This window comes from Lampris incognitus, chromosome 9 (assembly GCF_029633865.1).
Source record: "Lampris incognitus isolate fLamInc1 chromosome 9, fLamInc1.hap2, whole genome shotgun sequence".
NCBI classification, from domain to species: domain Eukaryota; kingdom Metazoa; phylum Chordata; class Actinopteri; order Lampriformes; family Lampridae; genus Lampris; species Lampris incognitus.
In genome coordinates, this window is record NC_079219.1 from 28,965,634 (window position 1) to 28,980,953 (window position 15,320).

At 41.6% G+C, this 15,320-nt stretch overlaps 1 protein-coding gene across 1 annotated transcript in view; it reads left to right on the top strand.

Annotated features, from left to right (window-relative positions):
• Nucleotides 1-15,320, top strand: part of LOC130118211 (CUB and sushi domain-containing protein 3-like) — a 473,370-nt gene that overhangs the window by 424,642 nt on the left and 33,408 nt on the right. Inside the window, 3 exon segments of the mRNA XM_056286604.1 lie at nucleotides 1,995-2,168; nucleotides 11,587-11,760; nucleotides 13,352-13,425. Of these exon segments, the coding sequence (XP_056142579.1) occupies nucleotides 1,995-2,168; nucleotides 11,587-11,760; nucleotides 13,352-13,425 (422 nt within the window).

Consider the following 15,320-nt stretch of genomic DNA (forward strand, 5'->3'; position numbering starts at 1 on the left):
GTTGGTGGTAGTATTATGGTTTGGGCCTGTTTTGCTGCATCTGGGCCAGAACGGCTTGCCATCACTGATGGAACAATGAATTCTGAATTATACTAGCGAATTGTTAAGGAAAGTGTCAGGATATCTGTCCATGTACTGAATCTCAAGAGAATGTGGGTCATGCAGCAAGGCAATGGCCTTAAGCACACAAGTCATTTTACTAAAGAATGGTTAAAGAAGAATAAAGTTAATGTTTTGGAATGGCCAAGTCAAAGTCCTGACCTTAATCCAATCGAAATGTTGTGGAAGGACCTGAAGCGAGCAGTTCATGTGAGGAACTCCACCAGCATCCCAGAGTTGAAGCTGTTCTGTATGGAGGAATGGGCTAAAATTCCTCCAAGCCGATGTGCAGGACTGATCAACAGTTACCAGAAACATTTAGTTGCAGTTATTGCTGCACAAGGGGGGTCACACCAGATATTGAAAGCAAGGTTCACATACTTTTGCCACTCACAGATATGTAATATTGGATCATTTTCCTCAATAAATAAATGACCAAGTATAATGTTTTTGTCTCATTTGTTTAATTGGGTTGTCTTTATCTACTTTTAGGACTTGTGTGAAAATCTGATGATGTTTTATGTCATATTTATGCAGAAATATAGAAGATTCTAAAGAGTTCCCAAACTTTCAAGCACCACTGTAACTCCAGTTCTATGAGTACGTGTGTAGCCCTCTAACCTCTTACCAAGCTGGCCCCAGTCTTTGTTGCTGAGTTCAAAGGGAGAGCTTTGGAGATGCTGGGGATTTATAGGTGGTAGGGTGCTGTGTGGCTTCTACCGCTTGATTGGGTGGTGAGGGAAAAGATCTGTCTCAGGTGCCAAGCCAGAGCCTCAAAGGGTAAACCAATAGCAAAGCCCATTAGAGGGCCACGCACGTACTCATAGAATGGGGGTTACATCCAGGGTAACTACTATTTTTCCCCAAACATTTCCGAAGCTCAAGCGCAGCAGAGCTTTCTGCTGCAGTCTGAAATAAAACGGAAAGGATCAGTGAGTGACGCCACTGCCATGCACGGACCTGTATGTGTAGCTAAAAGTTAACAGAAGCGCTTTGATATGACAGTGACGTCACGTATCAATCCTTGGGCTGATGCCTGTGACTTGTCTGCTGCAGGGGAATACAGACTCTTGTCACATACAAAACACACACACATGCACACACACACAAACAGATATAGATGAACATATACACACTCTTGACACCTCCTTTTTATTATTATGTGGAGCACATTTTGTTCATTTGTTTTTCTTGCCAAATTGGTTTTGGAGCAATAAGAGCAGAGAGCACAGCTTATTGTTTAATAAACACTTGAACTGAACATTTTTTGACTGCCTATCTGACTGACAGTTTTATTGATCACTGAGATAGCATTGACTTGGAATGAAGTTTGTTCAATGTAAAAAAAAAAAGTAGCTTCAATGTAGTGCGCTACTTTTGCCATGTTGCTGTAGCTAAGCTTGCTATATTTGTCTGGGGGGCATTTTCAGTGTAGTGAACTTTCATTTAATGTGGAGTAACTGGTAGCTTAGCTCACTACACTTTCCAAGTAGCGTGCCCAGCACTGCAAGCCAATTGAATAACAAAGGATTTTTTCAGAATATAGAATGCATTTTAACAACACTGCCAACCCACCACCTCAACTACTGACAACAAAACATATTTTCTGAGATAATGTATCAGTTGGAAATACAAAGGTCAATGATATCTCTATATTCTCATGTGTCCACTTAAATTGTCTTAATTATATTGCTAATTACCTGCTATCATCGATCATTATGTGTTTGTATTAGGGGAATAGAAAACAAGCAAACAGATGATCCAAACACACTAACGGATTACTGTGTTTATGTGTTTATGTATCAGGGGGTCTCTGCTTGACCCTTTGTCTTCTTCAGCTTTTTGCATTCAGTATGTTTAAATGTCTGTGTTTCTTTCTCCAACACCCTTCTCAGTGGTGACATGCCTTGTTCCCCCACCCATCCCCAACGGCCTCCTGGAAGGCTCAGTCCTAGACTGGGGTACCAGTGTGAGCTACACCTGCCTGCCTGGCTATGAGCTCTCCTTCCCTGCTGTTCTCACCTGCGTAGGGAATGGAACATGGACCGGAGACCTGCCTCAGTGCCTGCGTGAGTCACCTTTACTTTCATGATGATTATGATGATGAAAAGGGGGAGGAGGATAGAGTCATCCAGGGAAAGTCTCATGGTGTTTACTACATAAAAGGGTCCTCAAACATCACAAAGGTTTTCCAGTGCTGCCAAGTTTGGTCTCTCAAAAGCTTTGAAGTACCACAACGATAACTTTTGTTAAGCCCTAAATCATAACCATTAGCACAGTTGTTGTTGTTGCCTGTTTCTTTCCTTTATCCTTCAACATAAAATCCATCTTACAAACATATTTTATCTTGGGTTACTTTGATGCATTCTTTGTGCAGAGATATTTCTTAAAAAAACTTGGAACAGGGCTTATCTGTGTAGATCTGGGTTACAAAGGAAAGCCGGAGGTTGTAGATGTGTGTTTGGTTCAGGGTTGATGATTGTCTAATACAAACACCTTTCTTAGTGCTATAGGGAGATTTATTTTTTCTCGAAAATTGAGGAGATGGTTGTCATATACTAACTAATCATAAATAAATGCAGAATATCTTTTTTATATTCAACAACTGAACTGCAGTCTTGATTTGTTTAAAGGAGAACTTTATTAACACCCTGCCTTGCAGTCATCATTACGATGATGATGATGATGATGATCTTAGGAGAAACACTAAGGGGGCTTTAATGCTTTTTATTAGATATGACCCCTCAGGAAATCATCTCAATAAGCACTCATGAGACCCATGAAATCCATGGGAACCCTAAGAGCATCTCACTGCCATCTCCACCTTCACTGCCTTGAAAAATCAAGGACACTTAAATGCTAAAACATGTTTATTTCTTTGACTGCCAAAGTCAAATGGTATTGAAATGAAACTTTTTTTTTAGTAAAAAGTTTGAGGAAGTTCTGACAAGTGCTAAGTGTGCAAAGATTTTTTTTTACAGCCCTAAAGCATTAAAAGTGTTTCCACTTCTTCCACTGAATGTAGATAATCCTTTAGTCCAACACATTGAAGTATTGCCTTTTTACGTCACCAGAGCTGGTTGGCACTTGACTTGACTATGCAGAATATGTGTGATGTAAGCCATGAGATAAGTCTTTCACTGACTATACGTATTGATTGTGCACAAGTGTTCGCTGTCATCTTGATAAGAGTCTATGAAATAAGTATACATCCAGCAGAGGGAATGTGGATGCTAAATCATGACAACAAACAACTTTATGAGAGTACTGGGAGGGCCCAAAAGCAACTGTACAATTCTGTGGTCTTTTATATTTGCTGTTGAGGATATTTTTGGTCACATTCAGTCAGCTAAACCAGCTCCCATTTGGGTATTTATTAGCATTTAAGATCCAGCTGACAGAAGGAGCATCTAAAAGTGCAGTATGGTCTCTTGTACACCCATGTACTCTCCTACATGACCACACTGCAGTTTTTTTGTCTTTGTTGAAACAAACTGTTGCTTGTTAATTGACGTTATGTTTGTTAAAGCTGCAATCCATAACATTTCTCCATTAATAAATCTTATCTATCTGGACCAGCGGCATGGTGACACAGTGGTTAGCGCAGTCGCCTCACAGCAAGAAGGTCCTGGATTCAAGCCTCGGGGTTGTCCAACCTTGGGGGTCGTCCCGGATTGTCCTCTGTGTGGAGTTTGCAGGTTCTCCCTGTGTCTGCGTGGGTTTCCTCCGGGTGCTCTGGTTTCCTCCCACAGTCCAAAGACATGTAGGTCAGGTGAATCGGCCATACTAAATTGTCCCTAGGTGTGAATGTGTGTGTGTGTGTGTGTGTGTGTGTGTGTGTGTGTGTGTGTGTGTGTGTGTGTGTGTGTGTGTGTGGGCCCTGTGACGGCCTGGCAGCCTGTTCAGGGTGTCTCCCCGCCTGCCGTTCAATGACTGCTGGGATAGGCTCCAGCATCCCCGTGACCCTGAGAGCAAGATGAGGTTTGGATAATGGATGGATTGATGGATCCATCTTGACCATATTTTTTCCATCTGGACCATGGAGTCAGGTTAGATAATACTGTCATCTTTACCTTGGTTGGATGTGGTTTGACAAAGAGTGGTTTGTAAAGAGTTCCAAGTTCAGAGTTCACGTCCTGTCATTCATTTGAAGAAGCCAGTTGAATCTGCACATATACCTTTTACATCCACCCTAATCCACACTGTAAATGCCACAGAGGCAATGTCGTAAGTAAATAATTTTTATTTTATTTACATGTATTTATATAGGGAAGAGCACATGTTGCCAACAAAATGGTAATTGTTCGTATTCTGTCGGTCCACAGTTTTCACTCAGTCTATGTAAAATGGTGTAAAGAGCCACAGTAAACAGCAAGTAAAGCTTACTATAACTCCAGTCATTATTTTGCAAGAAAGAGTTTAGCTAATTGGATAGCTGCAGCTTCTATGCTGTAGTGGAGACAACATAGTGAACAGACAAAGAAAAGCTGATGTTGTACATCGTGGTAACATGGAAGAAAAACAAAGTGACAAGATTTCAGTGGTGAGTGGAAGTTCACGGTCATCTACTTCATCAACTAGCTCATTAATATGCGCTCACGCTAAAGCGGAGGCAGCTAAAGTATGCCTTGCATTTGTTGACCAAGAAGCTAAAGCTAAAATAAAGAGAGCTGCTAAGGAGGCTAAGTTACAGAAAGAAAAAGCCGACAGAGAAGCTGAATACCAGAAAGAGAAAGCAGCTAAAGACCTAGAAGCACAGCTAGAAAAGGCGAGGGATGCTGAGCTAGAAATGCTCGCTATCTGACAAGAGGCAATGGCTGCTGAAGCCGAAGTGGCTGTGTGGAAAGCAGCAAATGTAATGGAAAATTGTGTTGTATTGGATGAAGCAGGCCCGTCAGAGGAAGACAAAATGGAATGAACAAGTGAATACGTCCAGTCTCATTTTGACCCACAAGTACAAAAAAGCCATCCGCCTGCCGACTCCCCAGCGCAAGCAGTCATTAATACTTGCCCTTCAACATTTCAGCCCCCTGCAAATGACACCTTTCAGGTAAGCTCTAACAATCCTTTCACCACAAGATGGCAGCCCTCTGTCTTTCCAAATGAGCCACTACATGCAAATAATACTAGTCACCCTGCATTAGCCAGTGACGATTTTGGCTATGAGTATGTGCCACCAGCAATCAAAGTTGAAAATCAGGCTCCACATGGAGAATGTGACCATAGGAGAAATTCAGAAATGGACTTAAACGAGTCCACACAGTCTTTCCAGCCCCAGTGTATGCCGACAGCTAACCACTGCACCTGCAAAACGAACACCTGGCACAGTACTTAGCTCACCACGACTTGCTGAGTTCGAGTTTATATCGATTTGACGATAAGCCTGAAAACTATCGTGCTTGGAAGTCATCATACCGCAACGCCACTCAAGGGCTAGGCCTCACAGCCACTGGGGAATTGGACTTGATGACTAAATGGCTCAGTAGGGAATCCAGTAACCACATCAAACGTTTACAGTCAGCACACAACAAATCCAGTCAGAACTCGAGAAGGCCTGGGAACATCTCCAGGAATGTTATGCAGCACCTGAAATGATCGAAAAGGCTCTTTTCAACTGGCTTGACAATTTCCCAAAGAGTTTCAGAGAAAGACCATATGAAGCTCCGGGAAGTAGCAGACTTTCTAATGGAACTGCAGTGTGCCAAGGAGGATGGATAATTCCCAGCCCTGTCCTACCTGGATACTGCACATGGGATTGAACCAATAGTTGCGAAACTACCCTATGTGGCTCAAGAAAAACTGATTTCTGCTGGTTCGAGGCACAAAGAAGAAAATGGAAGACAATTTCTACCATTTGAATTCTTCACCAGGTTCATATGCTATGAGGCACGGAAGAGGAATGACCCCAGTTTCGCTCTTCTAAGTGCTAATGGCTTACCTGAAAACGCTGTCACAAGGAACATTTTATTTACATGTATTCATATAGGGAAGAGCACATGTTGCCAACAAAATGGTAATTGTTTGTGTTCTGTCTGTCTACAATTTTCACTCTGTCTGTGTAAGATGGTGTAAAAAGCCACATTAAACAGCGAGTAAAGCTTATTATGGCTCACATCATCATTTTGCAAGAAAGAGTTTAGCTAGTTGGATAACTGCAGCTTCTTCGCTGTAGTGAAGACAACATAGTAATATTGATTGATTGTCCAACAGAATCACCACATCATTGTCAAATTTCAAATAGATAAAATAATGCAACAAGATTAACTCTTCGCAATGGTAGCTTATGTCATGTTTGCTTCTTTTTATTGGTCTTAAAGTTTACAGTAATGAATGCTGCTAGCTTTCACTTAAAATCAAGCCCTTCTGCTCTGATAAAAGAAAAAAAAAGGCACAAGATTCTACTCATCAGGCATTGGATATCAAGTAGTGTTTGCTCTGATTATAATGAGCACCTCCCTCAACACACATGCACACCACCGACACCACTCCAATCATTTCTCAACATCACCACCCTAGAAGAGCAATTTTGCAAAGCTGTGCAGACATTTAATGTTAGTTAGTGTCTGTGACCTTTGTGGGGTCTGTGCAGATAACCATTCAGTACATGCAGTCATTCCAATGAACAGTCCCACCACATATTAGCTAACATACAGGAGCAAGCAGTACTTATAATGTAAAGAGCAAAAGCAACCTAGATTAAGAGCCATGTAGACATCATCCAGATTGATCAATAATTATCACACGCAACTGACTTCACCCTCCATAACATTTAAAAGTAAGCTCGCCTACTCCTCACCTCCTCACTTAGGTCGTCCGTCAGGACGCCCAAATAGGGTTTTGGTTGCACATGTTTGTTTAAAGCAAGGGGTGCTACTCCATATGCAGTTCTATGGTTCTCTGCTAACTGGAGATTTTGTGCCTTTCCATTGTCAAGATGCATTGATCATCTGCAAAGCCACGATGCCCCCCGTCCATAACATCAGTCTATCGATGATTGCACCTGGGATTACTGCTACCCATAGGAATAGCAGGATTTATTATTGAGGTTTACTCCTCTAGAGCCGCCGTGTTCTGTTCTGTTGTCCCCTGACAACGTTAACAGGATTACTGCGAGGAGGGTGTGGCTCTTCACCATGCACAGACAGTCATTCATCATGGAGAGGCTATAGTTTGCGCGTCACATGATGCTGGAGTGTATGGAAACCAGTCTAGGATGCCACGAAAGGCCGTCTAGGGAAGGTACTACTCCTATACCTAACCCCTTAACCCCAATAGCCCACTTACTACATCGTACTAAGTACACTCATGTCTGATAAGTCACTGAGGATTTCTTTGGCAAATGGGTGTCTGCAATTAAAACAATAGGGGAGAAAGTGCTGATCATATTTGGAGTGGAAAAAGCAATTATCTATGCATGAAAACGTCAGCAAAGCAGTATCTGCAGCAGACAGGGGCCTGAATCACTACACCGTGTGGAGTCATTATCAAGACTTAAATCCTTAGTTAGCGTCCCTACACACAGTGTAGCTGCAGCATTCACTGTTAACACGGTTAGCGTTGTTTCCAAAACACACATTTGTCGTGGAGCAGTTGCAAGTGTAGACAAGGCATTGCAGTTCTCTTGTAGGTACATGTGATACAATTAGGAAACTATTGTAACTATCTTGATCTGTTAAGCAGTTTTGTTTTTGGTTTTTTGGTTTTTTGAGGGGAGGGTGGCATGCATATGCTGCAAATACCTGGTATGCCTGGTATGTATAATCTGTTTTATGTAACCTGATATATTTATTGGAGAATAGTTGTTTCCATACGCACTTACATTTATTTGACAGATTGATATTTAGTTAAAGGTCTAGAAAATATGATTGCCACACATACTAAGCACTACTGTTGGATGAAATACTGTATAAAACAGCAAGCATCTACAGAAAAAAAATATACATTTACTATGAGTACAGTAGGCATCTGTTGAAAAATTATACATTTACTATGAGTACAGTGTATAGCATTACTGAGTTATATCTTTACCATCTAGAAGAAATACAAGTACATTAAATTTAGTGTATTCACTGATTTTAATGTTATTCTAACTTGCTTGACAAAAAAAAGCATTGAAGATGGTCATAGTTCTTAATTTTGAAATATTGATGATCAATTCCTACAATTCTCTTGTTTTCTAAGCATGCTCAGAGAGAAAATGCCTACACATCCATGTATTTCCATCTCCCATGTGAAAAAACAGAGAAAACTGACATCAAGCAGAAGAACTTAGTGTCTGTGAGGGCTAGTTTATGTTCTGCAGGGATGAGAATGTGATCCCAACTTTGAATCTGGCCTTTGCATACTGATGACTTCAAAGCATGGATAATTCATCAAGGAAGCAGAGAGGCTGTAGGAGAGAGTGGGAGAAAGTTTGAAGACTCTCGCTCGCTCTCTCTCTCTTCTCTCTCCTCTCCCTCTTTCTGTCTTGCTTTCTCACGAGCATATTAAATATGCTGAGCATGGTTTGGCCGGTGGCCATTTCTCTTACATTTTTATAAAATAGTACAACTTTTCCCTGAGGCTGGAAGCCTGTGACTGATGTGCATGTTACCTATTTGGCTAGTATTGTCTACCCTCAAGAAATTGCTATCCAAATGTGAAGAGTCACACTCTTGAAAAGTGTTTTACAAGAAATGCTTTTGGACCCAATCATAACATCTGCATCTTTTCTGTTAGTACATCAAATACAGTTAGGCAAGCCCAGCAGAGAAGTCTGTTGAATCCACAATGCATCTGTTATGAGATAAACCTATGTATGACCAATGTATGACCAAATACCTTTTCTGGGACAAGATTGGTCTCTGAATACACGGATTTGGTACTGAGATAACTGTATTTTCTGTAATATGTTTATTCAGACATTCCTTCATGCACTGGATTTAATCTTCGATTTTAACAGATATCTATTATGTCAGTGAAATGCAGTTGCAAGATCCTGTTAGTTCTTGGCGTCTGGAAAGAAAGCTCATGAGAACTTATCTCTGTCTCCAGACCTCCATGCAGCAGCAGCAAATGTTACGTAGGTCTTGAGAAGCAGCTCTGCTGTATTATTGGCCTGATCCAAAAAGTGGTCTGCCACTACTCTTGGTTGTGTGACTGAATGCCATGACTCTCCACCTTGCCTTCACTTTCCCCCACAAAGAACAGTTCTAAACCCCCAACAGCAGAAAAATAACCCTCACTGATGGGTATCTGGTGGAAATGGGTAGACAGACTGATGGATAAGAAGGATGGAGTGAGGGATGCTTTGTTGGAGGGAGAAAAAAACAGCTATCTTCTGTCGCCTTTACCGCATTACTTGAAGGTGTTCTGATCCATTTGATTAGGTGACTATGGGCCATAAAGCGGAAGTGTAGCAGCAGCAATCATTCAGTGGGCCTCACCTGCCAATGCTGCAGTTTGAGTCCCATTAAAACAGCCCACATAACACGAGAGGCTCCAAGAGCAACTACAATGGCAGATGACTTCAATTGTGTTAACCCCCAGGCCCTGTCAGGGAAATTAATATTTCACTGGGTAATTATTTTGATCCAAATTGAGAGTGCCATGACCTCCCTCACCCATGCCAAGGTACCTTATTCACGGCGCCTACCGAAACCACTCACCGCCCAAGTTGATTGCTGGAAATAAAAACCCCTGATTGGATTGAATAATTCAGTCCAAAATGAGGCTGTCAATGTATTAACTGCCTACACACATAAAATAGCTCAAGGAATATGTGCTACAAGATTTAGTGTAAGTCAGTGCACTTCGAATGAGCCATCATTTTGTGTACTTCTTCCACATTTTCCACTTTGCTTTTTTCACAGTCAGGTATTCAGATTAAAGTTTATGAATATAGCAAAACAGCAAAGTCAAATTCAGCATGGCGCACTCCCCAACGCCCACCATGCTCAGATTTTATTGTTATCAAGTCAATAGTACAGCTGCATTGCTAGAAGCTATTATATAGTGCTGGGTGAAATATAAAATATTACCACAATAATCTCAGAAAATTTTACCCTTAATCAGTACATATTAAATAGGCAAAAATAACATGTTTAAGAACCCAACTCACGCTCATCAAGTTGAACTGTTTGGTAATATAAAGTATAATATCAAACCAGAACTAGTTTTCAAATAATACTTCCTTTATATATTTCAGGCCTCAATTGGTGAGAAACTTTAGGTGATTGATTCTGATTATCACTGATTTAGTCAACAAAACTGTGTATCACGATATGAAAATATCCGAATTTCATCCCAATACAGTACCACTGAAAGAAAATAATTGGGCATCTGGGTGGGTCTATTCCGTTGCCTACCAACATGGGGATCACCGGTTTGAATCCCTGTGTTACCTCCAGCTTGGTCGGACGTCCCAACAGAAACAATTAGCTGTGTCTGTGGGTGGGAAGCTGAATGTGGGTATGTGTCCTGGTCGCTGCACTAGCGCCTCCTCGGGTTGGTCGGGGCGCCTATTCGGGGAGGAGGGGGAACTGGGGGGAATAGCGTGATCCTCCCACATGCTACGTCCCCCTGGCGAAACTCCTCACTCTCAGGTGAAAAGAAGCGGCTGGCGACTCCACATGTATCTGAGGAAGCATGTGGTAGTCTGCAGCCCTCCCCGGATCTGCAGAGGGGGTGGAGCAGCAACCGGGACAGCTCAGAAGAGTGGGGTAATTGGACGGATGCAATTGGGGAGAAAAAGGGAGGAGGGGGAGCCAAAAAAGAAAAGAAAACAATTGATGATATTGAATTATTATGAATAATAACTTTATTTATTTATATATTTAGTTCTTTTCAAAACAGCATTACAAAGTGTTGTACATACATAAAATAAAGTAAAATAATAAAAGACATGGGAGAAAAGGACAAAGTGTCAGTCAGCAAAGCAGGAATTACAGGGGCAATAACAAATATGAGTATAAAATGAATAAAACCAAACAAAAGAAATAAATAGATAAGTAAAAACCAAAATAGACAAAAAACAAAACAAAAGAATCTAGAATTAAAAGCAGTTTTATACAGCTGTGTTGTGAAGAGCAACTTAAAATGGGGCACCAATACAGCACGCCGGATCTCATCAGGCGTTCCAAAGTCTGGGGGCTCCAACAGCAAATGCACAGTCACCTTTAGCTTTTAGCCGTGACTTTGGAATGGATAGCAGAGTTTTGCCTGAGGATCTTGCCCAGCCCTAGTAATATTTCATTATTTCAATATTATTTCAAATGTCGAATAGGAGCATTTTGAACAAATGGTGTCCAAATTATTTCTTGTATGTTTTGTTAATACGGCAAAAAAAGGACTTTAAAAACGGCTTAGCAATAGTGTAAGAGCATTGCCGTGTAGTGCAGGCAGAACCCAAAGGGTAGCCATGGTACAAAATTACATGCACTGCTTGCAGAGAAATGGTTGACTTCCTATAATTGCTGTTACGGTAGAAAGCCCTTTCTGTGTTTTCAGCCAAGTTCTGTGGAGATCCTGGTACCCCTGCCAAAGGACAGCGAGAAGGGCGCAGTTTCATCTTCAAGTCTGAGGTGACATTTAGCTGCAGTGTCTCCTTTGTACTGGTGGGCTCAGCGACACGCATCTGCCAGGAGGACAGCACTTGGAGTGGATCTCAGCCTCGGTGTATAGGTATAGACTCACCTAGTCAGAGCCAAGTAGAGTTTCACTAGCAAGGACCATGCCATCAGCAAGATGTGTTTAAATTATTTATTAAAGAAAAATGATTGGTGTGTGTAGTTGTTGTAGTTCTTCCGCTTGCTAACTGCGTTGTGGAGAAGCTTGGTATGGAATCCACCGTAGCACCTGGGCAACGGCGGACTCCCTCAGGAACCTACAAAGGGGAGGAAGGAGAGGAAGAAACAGAGAGAAATTGGTGGGGGGAGGGGTGCAGAATATGAGAGCGGAAAAGGAGAGGGTTTGATGGGGGTATTTATAGGAATGCCGGAAGTGGTACTGTTGAGGTATGGTCCTTCTTCTGAAACTTTGCTAGATATGCTTCAATTCAAATCACCAGTTTATAGCATGGTTTACTTCTGATTTGTACCAGTGTTTCAAATGTTCTGTGTGATGCCGAAATCTTGTTTCTCCACATGTCAAATCATTAAAGTTAAGAAGTTACACTAACTTTATGATTTGATAATTAACAATGCATTTCCCATGATAATCGCCAATTTGGTTCCTTGCCATAGTAGCGACAAGTCTTCTGTTTGAGACAAGTAAAATAACAAACATGACAAAAGAGGAGATACAAGTTGTCGGCTGGAAGATAAAACGGAGGAGAACTTGATGTAATTCATGCTCCTAGCAATTCTCTTTTTGATTCTGTTAAGGCAAAAGTAAGGATAAACAGGGCGTTCGGGTAGCATAGCAGTCTATTCCATTGCCTACCAACACAGGGATCGCCGGTTCAAATCCCCGTGTTACCTCCGGTTTGGTCAGGCGTCCCTACAGACACAATTGGCCGCGTCTGCGGGTGGGAAGCCGGATGTTGGTATGTTTCCTGGTTGCTGCACTAGCGCCTCCTCCGGGGAACTGGGGGGAATAGCGTGATCCTCCCACGTGCTACATCCCCCTGGCGAAACTCTTCACTTTCAGGTGAAAAGAAGCGGCTGGCGACTCCATATATGTTGGAGGAATCGTGTGGTAGTCTGCAGCCCTCCCCGGATCGGCAGAGGGGGTGGAGCAGCGACCGGGATGACTCGGAAGAGTGGGGTAATTGGTCAAGTACATTTGGGTGTAAAAAGAAAGTAGGGATAAACAAAATTCAGCTAAAGAGGCTGACATTGTCCAAATTGGATTAAAATAGTTTTGTTGCTCTCTGTGACCTACATATACACTTGTGTTCACCATACTTTGATGTTTTTGCACCAAGGGTTAGATGTCTCTGTAATGGAGCATTTTAGTTCTTTCTTTTTCTGAACTATTGTTACTTAATCAAAGATATTTTCGCTGAAGACTCTAATTGCTTTAATGAGTCACCAGTTTTTTTGGATGTTTCAAAGGGAAAGAGCTTTTAAGAGACAAAAGCACCATCTCTTGAAAACCTGAGGTGGCAAGGCAAGGTTACTTAAGTGATTGATCCTGATTGGTGATTGATTGGTGTGCACAGTACATTAGGGAAAAACTCACTCTGTAGTTATCAGTGATCATCCCTTAGTCACATTATCATTTATATCCTTCAAATGCTTCAGCTCAGCAGGACAATGATTTCTTTTCTCAGAGCCCACCAGAACCACCTGTGAAAATCCAGGGACACCCGAGAATGGCTTTATGAACTACACCGCAGGCTTCAAGGTAAAATAAACGAATATGATAGCATTGATGTGTTGTAAAATATATTTTGCCAGACATCTGTGAGATAAATTGTCCCCTGAGGTGTGTACCGTATTTCCAAGACTACCAAGTCGCACCGGAGCACAAGTTGCACGCAACAAAAAACATATTGTTGCGAGGGAAAAAAACACATACACACACACATGTACGTATATATATGTAACTTCAGTATATAAGTCACATTTATATGGTGGTACAGTAGTGATGCGCAAGTCAGGGTTTTTTAATACCCGCACCCACCCAACCCATTATGAGAGCCAATCCACACCACCTGAAAAATAAATATGTGTTAATTAACCACCCGACCTGACCTGCAAACCTCCAAATTTAGCCTAGGCTACAGCAAAGTGAGCAGTGTTGTACTATTTCGTTTTTGGCCTGTTTGCCCTACATAATACACTGATTGGAAGTCACAGCCTATTGTATGTCAGCCTAATAGCACCTGGGTCGAGGCTACTAAATAAACAGACCGATTGTTGCAAACGGTGTTCTTTATTGTTGAATAGCAGCAAAACACATAACCCTGTGTTAAAGACATGAACTCGGTGTCTCTCTTTCTCTCTTGCTCATACACACACACACACACACACAGGTCTCACATCTTTCTGACCAAAAAAAAATGTTCAGGCAGTGTAAACAAAAGCTATGGATACCACTTAGGGACAAAACTCGTAGGTGAATCCTAAACACATGCATTGACCAAAACCACAATCACAAATTGTGTGTGGGTTTGAGAGAGAGTCTTTTCTACTGTCACTCAGTTTTTGTATTTATTGATTAATGAAAGCCAAATGGTGATATTTACTGTGTGGGCATTTAACTTAATATGCCACACATGCAAAAGCTATATGACTTGTAATTCAATGAATGATGCAAGAACATTTTTAAATGTCTCTAACGTGTTGAATTAAACAGAGTAAAGACTTAAGGTAGCACAAGAGGATTGACATTTAAAATAAGCAAATACTTGGAGAAAAATAGAGAGCAGTCGGACATCGGCTCGGCATTGGAAGTTGGGTAGCCCTGAAGAATGTTGGAAAATATGATATATCATATCACACTACTATACTATACTAAATTATACTCTACTATACTATGCTTTGCTATGCTATGCTATATTATATTCATGCTATACAGTACTCAACAGCAAACTTCAAGTCAGCAAGGTGACTGTGTCGCACAGAGAGGCTGAGTTAGATGGATGTATAGGAGAGGCAGCATTTCAAAGATAGCAACATTTCAACCTGCCAAGTAATCCCCTGTCAATAGGAGGGTTCCCAATGGGTGCTTCATGTGGAATCATTGTACATTCCTTTAGATGATGTTATGGGCTGCAAGGACGTGGTGGCTGGAAGAGCACTTTACGTTTCATCCCAGCAGGACACAGGAGGCTACCAGTTGGCTCTCCCTCCTTACTTCTCCTTCATCCCCCCCCCCTCTCTCTACTTTCCCTCTACTTGGAGATAACATATAGCTTTGAGCTTTCACAATTTGAGATAGATAGATAGAGAGACAGACTGACAGATAGACAGATAGATAGATGGATAGTTTTATTTGTCCTCAAGGGGGAATTCTTCTCCACAGTAGATGCATACATAACACCAATAAGTAAGATATACAGAATTATACAAAATACAGGATTTATAGGGACACTTGATTGCAGGGGTCACACAACAGAGACAGAGACATGGATTTTGACACTCTACGCACCACAGACTGGATTTCTTGTAACTTGAGAGGAGGTTACTTATTTAAAGCTTGTATGGCTGTAGGAACAAAGCTCTTGCTAAAACAGAACTTTCTGCACATGGCTAGTCTTATACCTGCAGTCAGAAGGAAGGGGGGGGGGGTAAAGT